At 47.1% G+C, this 13,800-nt stretch overlaps 1 protein-coding gene across 1 annotated transcript in view; it reads right to left on the minus strand.

The window, feature by feature from the left end:
• HOOK1 (hook microtubule tethering protein 1) overlaps positions 1-13,800 on the minus strand; it is a 1,744,708-nt gene that overhangs the window by 1,225,439 nt on the left and 505,469 nt on the right. The window contains exon 8 of the mRNA XM_069642072.1: positions 3,945-4,028. Coding sequence (XP_069498173.1) covers positions 3,945-4,028 — 84 coding nt within the window. The remainder of the gene's footprint in view (positions 1-3,944; positions 4,029-13,800) is intronic.

A 13,800-nucleotide genomic window follows, 5' to 3' on the forward strand; every position in this document is an offset into this window, starting at 1 on the left:
GGCTATTAGCAAAGTACAGTTTGAACCAGCTGAGGATGATCTCCCTGATCCCCATGTGGCGATGTAGATGGTCGGGGAGTATCTGGTGGTCTACTGTGTCAAATGCTGCTGAGAGGTGAGGGAGAAACAGGAGGCAAGGATGGCCGTTTTTGTGCTGCACCTAGTCCTGAAGCCAGATTGGTAGGATTTAAGGAGGTTGCTGGCTTTGATGTGCTGGAGGAGTTGCATGCCCACTGCTTTCTCAAGGATTTTACCTTGGAAGGGAAGATGGGCAATGGGGCAGTAGTTGCTGAGGTCCTCAGGGTTCAGTGTTGGTTTCTTGAAAAGTGTTAGGATTTGTCCGTTCTTGAGGGCCGAGGGGAAGGTGCCTTGAGTAAGGGTACTGTTGATGATTGCCAGGTAAGGGAAGAGTGCTTCAGTCAGAAATGTCTTGAATATGGAGGCAGGGAGGATGACATGCGTATATGATGTGGCCTTGGGGGATGCTAGGGTAGCAGTGAGGTCTTCCATAGTGAGTGCCTTGAAAGCTGCCCAGGTAGTTGTGGTTTTGCGAAAAGGGATGTGTAGTGTGCTGTCAGTTGTAACGTTGGTGTCTATGTGCTGGCAGATCATGATGATCTTAATGATGAAGAAAGACTTAATGGCAGTGGATTTCTCAATGGAGTGCAGTACATGAGGGTCAGGCAGAGGGTTGATGCAGTACTTGATGGCTTTGAAGAAGGCTCTGCATTCATAGTTGGCCTTTGCTATGGTGTTTTGATAGTAGTTGGCCTTGACAGTTGTGATCAGTTGTCTGTGTGTAGCACAGTTCACTATGCAGGGTGAGATCAGATGCGTTGCATGATATCACCAAGTACGCTCTTGTTTTCTGGTGGTTTGTTTGTTTAAGTTGAGTTCTACGGGTGTGGTTAAAATGACTCTTTGGGTGAATCATCGTACAGTGTGATCTAGACCATCTTTACCCCCAGGCAAAGCAAGTTTCTTGAACAATTTTCTCACATCACTGCCAAACATATGTTGTTCACAATCTTTCACCCCCTTTCCTATTGAGTTGTTTTTACTATAATGGGTCCCCCAAAGTATTCAAAGTTACCGGGTTAGTTTGCATGCCTGAACTGTAGCGGAACTGTAGCGACAATCTATAATACAGACTTGTTTGGATATTTGAAATTCTTTTTCATTTAGATCTTTCACTTCGGGAGCGACAGTACCATTGCCTCCCAAAATCTCCCAATCTGTTTGTGTGGAAAACGTTGAGCACCGCACCAATTAGCTTGAACAACAAATGGTGTACCTGGTTGTTGGGAGCTCAGTCGCACATAAACCCTTAGTGCTATCTGTTAGACCTTCAATAGATACACTACTTTTGAATGCTGAAACCAATTCAATTTGATTCAGTTCCTGCAACCAACCCTGAGCACTTTCCCAATTCCTCCTTTCGTGACTCAAGCTCAATAAAGGTGTTGCTATCATCTTCAGCAACCAGGGTTGATAAACTCATGACATACCTTCTCCCCTTTAACGGTTCATCTTTATTCAGGGACTCTGTGATAGTCAGGTTTCTCCAAAATGAATGTGAAAGTGTATTTTTCCTTTTTGTTAATTTTTGATTTTTGGGGTTTTAGGTATTAAGACGTCTACTAACGGCCTCCCAAGGATGGGACCTCACTACTTTTAGTGGTTGAGTCAGAGTTTTCAGGATTCTTGTGCTTCATCGCCTCAGTCGAAGTCTTCGTAGGAGGAGACACCACCCTATTATTCACCAATATCACTGATTCACCTAGTACAGGCAGTGCGCTATCCACCTGATTATTAATCTCAATGAACTGGTGATTGGATTCTGAGACACCCCTCAAGGGACCCCCATCAGACTGCACAAGCTCCACATTCAACACATTTCTGTCATCATTCGAATTATCAGTGATGTTTATAGGTGTCGTGTTCAGCACTTTTGGGTTCAAGAACTCTCCAAAACCAATGGTAAAGAGGGTCCCACCGGCAAGGGTTGCTTGTACAACAAATCCATATCTTAAAATGTTTCATGTATAGCACCTAACATCATAGAATGTGCTCCTACCGCCTCCCATACGTTGTCATATAATTTTACAAACGAGCTAAAAACCATGTTTAGTGCAGATACAGTCAGAGACGTAAGCCTGATGCGTTCATCAACATCCCTGAGAGTATGGTGTAAAACTTCAGATCCCCCATAAGCCTCTTGGTTTCAGAATTTATTTAAAAAGAGTTAACTCTGGGATTTCCCATTAAATCGGTCAACTCAGTGGGGAAACCAAGGCCCGATCCATCACATGTATGTTGCATTACACTATTCGTATTAAAATGGTCCACATCTACTAAAACCTAATCCACATGTACAATTAAACTCAGATCGTTCATCTCCTTCATGCACGAATGGATCAGTACTGCAATGGATTTAGGGGGTAGCCTTGACTCAGGACTTGACACCACCTCATTTGAAGAAGGGATGCTGTCAGCCGACCAGGACAGTATTAGGACAGTCCTTCATTTCCAATTTTCCTATTTCTGTGTTATGTCCACATTCCCACCACAGACCAGTGCAGGAAGTGTGAAAAATATTTGTTGGCTCACTACTTTTGATTGGAAATTCTGCCCTTTTAACCTGTGCTTAAAGTTTGGGCACAGACAAAAGGTTCTGTAAAAGCTCTCCTACACAAAGGACATTTGCAATGGACAAACAAGAAGTCTGGAGTTATCAATGGAAAAGGCTGCAACTGAGTTTTAAAAAATCTCAAGTGAACTATTGTTTATGAACACTTCAGCCTTCGATAATGTCTGAGAGTCAAGTTGTTTAGGCCCAATTGGGAGCTCCATGTAAATTAGGAAAGTGTTATTCCGTGATGGGGCGACACTTGTCTTATTTGCTCCATATTATGTTGCCATGTTTATATGGATTCAGTATATGGAACAAATAAGAAAAGTGGTGTTTCGTTCAGTAATGTCACTGTACTATTTTTACACAGAGCTTAGAATCAACCTCTCCTACACCCAGTTGTTGCTGGAAGAAAGCAAGTGAAGAAGAAATGGGCAGAACAGGGGCCAGAACCAGTGAACAGGGGGTTTTACGCAACAAATGCAAACAACAAGAATCCTTTGCACTTGTTAAAAAGATGCAAAACCACCCTGCACCTGCACTTAGTATGCTGGCTTTTAGTCTACACCTGCATCATGATTACAACACTCTGCTCACCCAAGAATTCATTGGAAAGGACTTTTCATACCTCATCAAAAACCCTTTAAGACCTAAAGCACTATCGTCACCTGACAACAATCTTCTTCAGAGCTTTCAAACTTGTTGCAGATAGAAAGGAGACAGAACATTAGCAGTCAAGGCTAGTCCCAATGAAATCATGAAATACTACAAATGCATCTTTCACGTCATTTTCTCCTATCAGGAATTACCTTGAAGAGATTCAGATAAATGTAAAAGTGCATGCCATCATTAAAGCAACTGTAACTGGCCAAGTGATCCCCAAATTGTGCATACAAACTCACAATAAGACTTGAAAAAGTAATTTCAGTTTAGGGCCTGCAAAACACCTCATATCGTTTGCTCTTCATATATTAAGTTCTAACGTTTGCTGGAGAGTGTTTGAGAATATAATGTGAGGATGAGTATCGCTTGCTTGCGGCCCAGAGCAGGTCTTTGTACTGGCGTATGCATATTTGGCAGAGTAACTCTACTTTTGCATCAATCTTAAATCAAGCAATGGGAGGCTTACAATGATTTCCTATGTAACTAACCACTAACATACTCGCTCTTTACAGTTAAGGGGTTTTAACTTAGGAAGGATTTTGTGATTTATTTTTACCTGCATTTGACCGTAGATCCATTTCGAATACCAACTGAACTAAAAAGGAATGCTCTTAAAACAACATACTGTACTGAATGTTGACATTCTTACCTGCAGGTCAAGCTCTTGACAGCGTTGCTTTAATTCTTCTTTTTCCCCAATTGCTTCATGAAGCTCTTCTACTGTCTTTTTAATCTACAGTTTTGAATAAGAACACAAAAATACTTCAATAAACAAAAGACACACAGCTCATTGTGCACATTAAACCTAACAAATGCTGCAACACAAAGGGAAGTACCTCATGAAGAATTGAGCGTAATAAAAGGGCCTCATTAGGACCCTGGCGGCCACGTAATGAACGGTGCCGGTAAGGGACCAGCAACGTTCATTACGGGCCGCCCTATTACGAGGACTGCTGCGGGTCCCGCTAAGGAACGTCTGGTCAGACCAGGCGTCCTTAGCGGGACCCGCTAGCAGTCCAGGATGCTAACAATGGGCACGTTGTTAAGGGGACCGTTGTTAGCATCCTCCCCATTCCCACTGAGCCCTATGGGGGCTCAATGGAAATGGGGATGTACCGGGTCCGGGTCCCGCAAAAGGGATTTATCTCTTTGGGCCTCATTACGAATCTGGCGGAAAGGCAACAACGGTGCCGGTTGTGCTACCGGTGCCGTTGTTACCTCTCTGTCACATTACAAGTTCTGCTTGCCGGTGCCGGACTGCACGCGTCGTCTGACCAGGCATGCAGACCGGCACCCGCGAGCAGAACTCGTGATTTCACCGGCACCGTTATTAACAGTGCCAGTGCAACCATGCTCCCGACCCCCATTCTGCCCTATGGGCCACTTGACCAAATGGGAAGAAGAGTAGGTGACTGAAATAAGGCCAGAATGCCCCTATAGGGCAGAATGGGGATCGGGAGGCCGGCCATACCGACACACCCGAATGGGCACTTACCGGCCCATTCATCTCGTAATGGGCCGGTAATGGCCCATTCGCGGGTGCCGGGCCCGGTAGCGAGTTTAGCGGTAGTCGTTCCCTTAATAAGGGCACGGCTACCGCCAAACTCGTAACGAGGCCCATTGAAAACATGTATTGGTAAAGCCCATACGTTTGGCTGTTGTGTAAGCATGAGATAGGTATTTGTTAGGCATAACCATAATGGTACCACTTGGTGATAAGATAGCTACAGCTATAACATGGTGTGAGTAACTGGACATATAATAGTAGTGCCGGGAAGATTCCTATTGAATATCTATATACAAGACAAAACTGTTTGCTTTGTCAGTGATTGCTTTTAACACAATTTCAGTGCAAAGAATAGATATAAATCAAGTGTATGAAGGCATACGTCATATATTTATAACATCAATAACACATTTACAACTGCCATTAAGCTATTCACTCTCAACAAGCTGCTTAACAATAACATTAGAAGGCTAAAGTTTGATGTTACTGCTTGATAAATCTAGCTCCAATATGTTTTTTCTTGGGCAGGGAGAAGAAGGTAGTGGGTGGGAAAGGTCATAGGGATTAGCAGGTCCATAGGCTATCAATGCGTGGGTTAATAACCAAACAACGCCCTCAAGCTGTGTCCCTCTACAGAAGTCTTCTCTCGCCTCACTATACTTCAATGCAATTGTTTTTGCTTATAGGCTAGTAGACAAAACTAAAAATTCACTCTCAACAAGCTGCTTAACAATAACACTAGAAGGCTAAAGTTTGATATTACTGCTTGATAAATCTAGCTCCAATATGTTTTTTCTTGGGCAGGGAGAAGAAGGTAGTGGGTGGGAAAGGTCATAGGGATTAGCAGGTCCATAGGCTGTCAATGCGTGGGTTAATAACCAAACAACGCCCTCAAGCTGTGTCCCTCCACAGATCTGCAGATCTTCTCAGAAGATTGCATTTTTATAAAAGGAATTAGAATCCCTGTGGTGTAGTTACAGCAAGTTCCAGGGAATATTTTGATGAAGGAATATGAGTGTGGAAGTGCTTTCAATTCAATGTTGGACACATTAGAGTACATTAATCTGACATCAAATCTGAAGGCTTTCACAAGACAGTCTTCATTCTCTTTGCAATCCATATAGGAGGGCTCATGAGAAGGGGTTGATTGAGAGGAGACTATGAGCCCATTCGAAATGACTTTGGAACTGCTGCTATCAGAGCCTTTATTACTGGCAGTGGGATGCAAAGTTGGCTGTATTTTACATAAAGTTAGGTCCTCTTCTATGTTCTCACTTTCCGGGAAATAAATGTATAATACAGGCTTCCCCATGAGTTACAGGCTGCAGTTACTCATTTCAACGTGGGCCAAGTTTTTAAAAAACATTTTTAAAATGTTTTTATTGTTTATATAACAACACAGAAGAACAAAAAACAAAATAACTCTCCAACATCTTATAACGCATTCACTTAGTTTATTCTTGTTCTCCCTCCCCCGTCCCCCCAACTCGAGCCTACTCTCCCTCTTCCACTGCAGTGGTGTCTTCTAAAGATTCCTTGTCTTCTGTATCACTAGAGGAATTCTGTTCCTCTGGCCCGTCCTGGGTGGACCCTTGCAGTGTGGCTATCAGGAGTCTCCATGCCATTAGAGTTTCCACTTCCTCCTCCCCCCTCTATTAGTCGCTTCATGCCATACATCTGTTTCCGCCTCTGCCCATTTCAATAGGTCCCGCCACCACACTTCTATTCTGGGTCTATGGCTCGCCTTCCATCCCATGCCGATTCTACGCTTGGACAGTATGTAGGCCAGGTCCTTGAGTTTGCTACATGCCTCAGGTTGCAAGGTCTCGTAAAGCCCCCAATCATACATGCCCACACTGATTCCACGTCCAGCCGGATTCCTTTCTCGGCTAATCTTTGGTTTATTTCACCCAAGAATTTCCCAATCTCTGGGCATGCACTATGCCAGCATTCTCTTCTCTGCATTTAGGGCAAGCTTGTATTGCTGTATTTTTGAATCTTGAGACTCTTTGGGGGGTCATATATGCTCTGTGGATTCCGTATAATTGGATCTGCTGCAACCTCGCGTTCCTGGACACTTGTTTGTGATATGTTTGGGCTCTCTCCCACATCCCGTCCTGCATGGGTATCTCTACTTCCTCCTCCCAGTCCCTCCTCAATTACACTACCTCCTTCCCCACCCTGGACATCAGGAGTTCATAGATTTAGGAGACCTCATGTCCTCCTTCCGATATATTGTATATCGTGTCAACAGACGCATCAGGCTGGTCTTCCAGCACCAAAGCAGGCCACGTTTCTCGCACCAGCCGAACCACCCTGGCATAAGTAATGTATTGACCAGGGTGTACTCCGGTTCTCACTGCCAGTTAATCAAATTCTATGACCCTTCCCTCTTGCCATAGGTCTCCCACTGTAGCTATGCCAACAGTTTCCCAGTGCTTCCTGATCGTCTTATGCAGTTGTTCGTCTACTCCGTTCAGCGCCACTAACGGCACCTGGGGGGAGCACAGAGTCGGGTTCTCCAGTGCCCGACAGGCCCTGTGCCACATTTTCCATCCCCGTTCCAGCAGCCACGCTCGCCCTTTCAATTCTGTGTTGAACACCCATATCATTTCTTTCAGGAAGAACGGGGCGCATTCGGACCGAAGCAAGTTGGACTCTGCTGTGGGGTCTTACCTTAGCCATATGGCCACGTGCTGTAATTGGCTAACCAGGTAGTACATCTCAAAAATGGGTAATTTGATCCCACCCTTGTTGTACGCGTTCTGCAGCTTCGATAGGGCCCGTTTCTGGTACTGTGCCATATGAAGCCCCGGCATAAGCTTTGTAGTTTGTCAAAGAATCGCTTAGGTATCAAGTAGAGGATATTAACAAAGAAGTGTAGAAGCGTTAGGAGCGCCACCATTTTCAACAGTGCTACCCCTCCCTTCCATAGCCAGGGGTAGTCTTGCCCAGAATCTCATGCTCTTCTTCAAGTTTTCTACTGCCCTTTCCGTGTTATGTTTATGCTCGTCTTCCACCCTGTGGTATATATCCACCCCCAGGTATCTAAAGGTGCTGGTCTCCGAGGGTATCTGTAATACTGGTAAGTCTTCACTTGGGGTCCCTGTGTATCTGCCTAGGGGAAACAGTATGGATTTCAGGGGGGTTAACCACTATCCCAGAGAGTGACGCAAACCGCTCCATCACTTCCAGGACATATTGCAAGTTTTCCTCTGGGTATCTTAAATATAGTAAGATATCGTCTGCATACAACGATATGAGGTGCGGTCCCCCCCTTGTGTGAATTCCCACAGGTTCATATTGCTGTCTCAAATATATTGCCAAGGGTTCCAATGCAAGGATATACAGCATAGGGGACCAAGGGCTGCCCTGTCTGGTACCCCTACTGAGCTGCCATCTGTCTGAGATGATAGCTCCCGTATTAACTCTGGCCAGTGGGGAGCTGTAAAACAATTCGCCCATCGTAGGTACCCTGGCCCTATACCGTATCCTTTCAAGGCTGCCAGCAGCCAAGGCCATCTGATGGAGTCAAAGGCTTTCACGGCGTCCAGCGAGGCTATAGCCATTTCCTGCGTTTCCCCTTCCACTTGTTCTACAACGTGGTGGAGCCTCCTCAAGTTATCAGCTATGCGTCTGTGTGGTACATAACCGGTTTGATCTGGGTGTATGAGCTCCTATGACTTGTTGCAATCTAGTCGCCAGTAGAGCCGTGAGAACCTATCTTGATTCAACATGGAGAGCGGTCGATATGACCCGCAGTCTTCGCTAGGTTTGTCTGGCTTAAGGAGTGGGATGATAATTGCCTCTCTAAGGGATTCCAGCAATCTCCCCACTTCCAGCGCCTCATTCAACATGTCTAGCATCTGGGGGAAGTACCTCCGCACTGTACATTTTAAAAAATTCACTCGGCAGTCCATCTATCCCCGGGGCCTTACTGGTGGGCAGCTGCTTAACCACTGCTTCTAGTTCCTCTCGCGTTATCGGGGCATCCAAGCTCTCTCTTTCTTCCATACTTATTTTTGGTAGGCCTATATCCTGCAGTATTCCTGTGATCTCGCTCTCCTCCCCTTTTCCCCTGTCTTGGTACAATTGTTGGTAAGATTTGTGGAAACCCTTGTTCACTCCCTCTTGGGTTTCCTAGCGTCTGGCCATTCTCCTCTTGTATTGCTGATAGCTGCTGTGGGTGTTTCCTTCTTGTACAGCCATGCCAACAACCTTCCCGGCTTATCTCCCCCAGCGTGCTGGCTCTCTATATATTTCTTGTAATTTAGGTTACATAGTCTCTCCCAGAGTCCCTCGCATTCTTGCTGTAGTTTACTTATGGTTTCCATGCCGCCTAGGGGGCTATCCCCCCATTTCTGTAACTGTTGCAAGTTTCTCCTCAGCCTTTCGTAGGTCCTGAATTATATCCCCTTGGAGCCCTTTGGATTTTGATATGGTAGATCCCCTCACCACCACCTTAAAAGCCTCCCACAGGGTGCCCGCTGATCGTACGCTTCCGGTGTTTTTCTCAAAGTATTCCCTGATGTCCTCCCTTAGATCCTCCCTAAACACTGTATCTTTCAATGCCTCTATTCTGAGCCGCCATGTGGGGATCCTTGGTCTGGGGGGCAGATATTGCCATGTTATCAGTGGCGAGTGGTCTGAGAGGACCCTCACTTTGTATTCTGCCTGCACTATTTAACCAGTCACGTCCAAAGAGACAAACACATAATACAGCCGAGTGTGTAGATTTTGTGGGGCTGCATAGTGCGAGTACTGTTTATCCTGTGGGTGGCGTACCCTCCATATGTTTTCTAATTGTAATTCCCTAAGCAAGTTCTTCAAGGTTCTAGCATCAGGGGTAGGCTTGCTTTGCCTCTCGTCCGATCTAGCCACCTCTGGGTTCAGCGTACAGTTGAAATCTCCTCCCCATATCACTACCCCTCCTAGGTACGGGCTAATTTTACCATATAGGGTCTAAAAATATGCTACAGTGTCCTGGTTGGGTGTGTATGAGTTGATGATGCTCACCTCCCTGCTTTCAATCAGACCCATTATCGCTACCAGCCTACCATCCGTGTCCACTGTAGACTGTATTAACTGGAAGGGTATGTGTGGTGCTATCCAGGTCGCCACCCCCCTGGCGTATGCCGAATATGTTGCCCCAATGATGGTTCCCTTCCATTTCCCCCATATCATTTCCTGTTTGTCCATTGTGAGGTGGGTTTCTGAAGCAGGGCAATGTCTATCTTATGTCTCTTGAGGTACATCATAACTTTATTCCTTTTTAGATAACTGTTGAGTCCCCTGACGTTCCAGGTTACTATCTTGAGGTCCCCCATTATCAGCCGTACCATGTTCCTCCTCTTACTTCCATCATCATCCATATCACCCGCAGTAGCACGTGGGTGTAGGCTCATTCCCTTTCAACCCCCACAGCACACTCCCCAACTCCCTTCCCACCCCGCTCCCTTCCCTGCCCCAACGGTTGCCCAGCTCCATCCCTGGATCTCAGGTGATCCTGCATTTGGCCCTACCCTGGCTAATCCGGTACTAGGTGCCTAGCAGGGGGTTACCGCACTACTGATATCCCAACTAAACTATATACTGGGGTGTGAGTACAGGTCCTCTGTATCTCCCGAACCATTGCTATCTCAAGTGCTACCCACCTTCATCTAGTTTCACAGGTCTATAATCCAGTCCCAATGTCACCGGTTATACGACACCTCAGACTCTCGGGCCATCGCCTCATTTCTCCATTGCCTTCCTTCTGGTCATCTGTCCCCATCGGGCAATTCTGTGTGTCCAGCCACTCCATCGCATCCTCTGGGGTCTTAAAAAATATTGCTCGGTTCCCGTGGAACACTTTCAGCTTAGCCGGGTACATCAGCATGTATTTGAGGCCCGCTTCCCGAAGCCTCTTCTTCACTATCCTGAAGTTCATCCGTTGTCTTTGTACTTGGAGTATGTAATTCAGGTAGGCGGTGATGGTCGCCGAAGACCTTTGTATTGTGCCGCCCTTGCGAAAGTATTCCAGGATCCGCTCCCTGTCGCGATAGTTCAATATCTTGGCTATTATTGGTCTTGGGCGGGCACCGGGGAGGGGGGGGTCTTCTTGACAAGGCTCTGTGTGCCCTCTCCACTGCAAAGCCTTGAGTAAGCGCCTCTCCTTCTATTTCTTGCAGTAGCATTGTCTCAATACATTAGGTGGGGTTTGATCCCACCTGTCCCTCTGGGAGGCTCACAATATGTTGTTCCTCCGTGCGCATCCTTCGGCTTCTTCAGCTCTATCTTCCAAGTTGCCCACTTGTTGCTGCAGTACGTGAATCTCTGCGGTGTGCGACACGCAGGCAGCCATGTTTGCTTTCGCTTCCTTTTCCAATGCGCCTGTGCGTTCCGCTATTGACCTTACGCCTTGCCTCAGTAACTTAACGTCCACCTTCACCGTGTCAATTTTGGCCTCTAACGACTCCTTTAGGGTGGTCATTGCCACCTCCAGTTTTGTTTCCCTTGTCGCTTTCAGGTCCGCGATTGCCTCCAGTATCTGTCGATCTTCCCATGTTGGTGATGCGTCCCCCTGGGTTTTCTCTCCTTGTTCCTGGCACCTTCCGTTATTTGTGGAGTTTTGGTGTAATCCTCCATTGTGGGCTGTTTCCCCTTCAATTTGGGCAGCTTATTTGCCCTCTCTGTATGTCTCTCCGTTAAGGCTAAGTGGTTAGGGCCAGTGTTCTTTTTGTTTCTGCCTGGCGCTATTCTCTACGTAGGTGTGGTGCGTCTCTCTGGGTGTGAGGCGCCAAGGTGTCACAGCTGTCCCTTAGATCACACTCCTTACTGCAGCTCCTCGTTGGTCGCTTCGCTATCTTCGCCCTACAGGGGTGCCTTTCCTCTATGCACTTGTAGCCCTGGCACGGTAGTCCTGCTTTGCCGGTGAGGGTGGTCAGCCTCGAGTTTTCTGGGGCACTGTGACTTGTAGTTTCCTTTCGCATAGCGCTGGCGCCAGTGTCACCTCCCGTGCCGTGGTGGCCCTTATGCCCCAGCCTTATCTACCGTCTGTGTAGTACACTAGCTGTGCCCTGCCTGGAGGCCCTTTTATGCCGGCCTCTTATCGGATGGGGCTTTCCTCAGTGTATTGTCCTTTGGCCTCCATAATGTGGTTCACCGTGTTTTACAGATCACTTGCGCTCCTGCGCATATATTGTCTGGGGCTAAGTAGCTTTGTCTCTGTGATTGCCACTCCTAATAATCAGGCTCTGTGCTTGTGACAGGACCACATGGTCTGCCGGGGGTCTCGTTCCACAGGTGCAGTGCGATGCTTATTATGTATTAGCTGCAGGCCCCTCCCCCCTGCCGCGGTCCTGATTTGTGCGCTGCTGAGCGGGGGCTCCAACTTTAGCGGGTGCAGCTGGTCCCCGCTCAGTTTTCGGTCAGCCCCCGTATTGCCTGCTGTTCTGGGGGGCGGGCCGTGCTCCGGTCCCCAGCGTAGATCTGCTACGCCTTCCGCGCCTGCTCCGGCGCTGCGGTTGTGCCTCAAGTGCTGTCAGGGTGTGTGTGGGGGCCTCAGTCTGTGAGCACATGGGGTTGGCACCTGTGAGGTGCCCATGTACTCCGTCTGTCACCAGCAGTTGTGCGCTTCTCAGGGATCCTCACTGGCAGTGCTTGAGAAAGTCAGCGCTTGCTTCACTCAGCGGCTCGCAGTCTCCCGAGCTCTTGGTTCTTTGAGGTGGCCATTTTGTTGCCGTTTTCTTGGTATCGGCTCGTTTCATCCATCTCGGTCATTTTCCTTTGTGAGTCATTGTTGCGGCTACTGGGTATTCCGTTCCGTGCAGTGTTCTGTCCCACGCATTCGCCTGAATTTTGCTGCGTTTTTGGGGGCTCAGGCGGCGGGCATTGGCAGGATTGTGGACAGATCCTCGGGAGCTCCGGAGCAGCCTTGCCTCCTACATGGATTGCTAGCCACGCCCCCTCAATGTGGCCCCAGTTCCTGTGATTCCACTGGAGATCAAGCATGCTATTTCAAATGGTGCAGCACAGCAATAAATGCCCCACAACCTTCCTTCATCTCAGACTATAAGCGGGCTCCATTGGACAGGATGTTTAAAACATTCTTCTGTTCAGACCTGTTGAGGCCCCTTCAAGGGATTGCAAAAGTAAACAGATTATGAGAGCATACCTGCTCCTCTTCGTACTGCTCCTCAGTCAGCACTACTACCCTGCCATGACAGTACTGTCTATGTCAGTACCGACTGGCCTCTTCTTTATCCTTTTAAAGGTGGCTGAGCTATCTAATCATTTGGACACAAACATGACATTCAGCTGTGAGCCCAACGGGGACTGAGAAAATTATGCAATGTCCAGAGGGTGCATGCCATGCATTCCGGAAAAAGGACGTCACACATAAACCAGTGCAATATGTAATGTAATGTAATAATATTTATAAAGAGCAAAACTATGGCCCGAAGGCATCTAGGAGCTAAAAACAGCAGATGAGAGACAACTACTCTACAACAGAAAACAAAGATAAAACTAAAAAATATGTCTCTTCAAGGCTTCCGGAAGCCCATATGATCACTCAAATTCTGAAGATAGTCTGGCAGAGAGTCCCACAAGACAGGTACGAGAGTGGAAAAAGCTCGGTCCCCTGCACGTCCGACCCGAAATCTGGGGACCATCAAGGGTTTCTGACAAACCGATCAAAGGGACCTTAGAGAAACGTGGGGAATACGTTTGACCTGCAAATACTCAGCACCAAGGTGATAGAAATACTTGTGAGTAATGCATAGAATCTTAAACTCAATGCGACTGCTCACCGGGAGCCAATGAAGTTGCCGAAGGAGAGCTTGTGAGTGAGATAACCGATTATGCTCCAAATGCTAGCTGAGCTGCAGCATTTTGAAGAAGCTGCAGCCTTTGGAACAGAAAAGCTGGCTGGCGCAGATAAATACAGTAATCAATAGACCCTAGTGTCGATGCAGCTACCACTTTCGCTAGAGATTGTAACAGCAGGAATGGCAAC

Source organism: Ambystoma mexicanum, chromosome 1q, assembly GCF_040938575.1.
Source record: "Ambystoma mexicanum isolate Mex_15411 chromosome 1q, UKY_AmexF1_1, whole genome shotgun sequence".
Lineage (NCBI taxonomy): Eukaryota > Metazoa > Chordata > Amphibia > Caudata > Ambystomatidae > Ambystoma > Ambystoma mexicanum.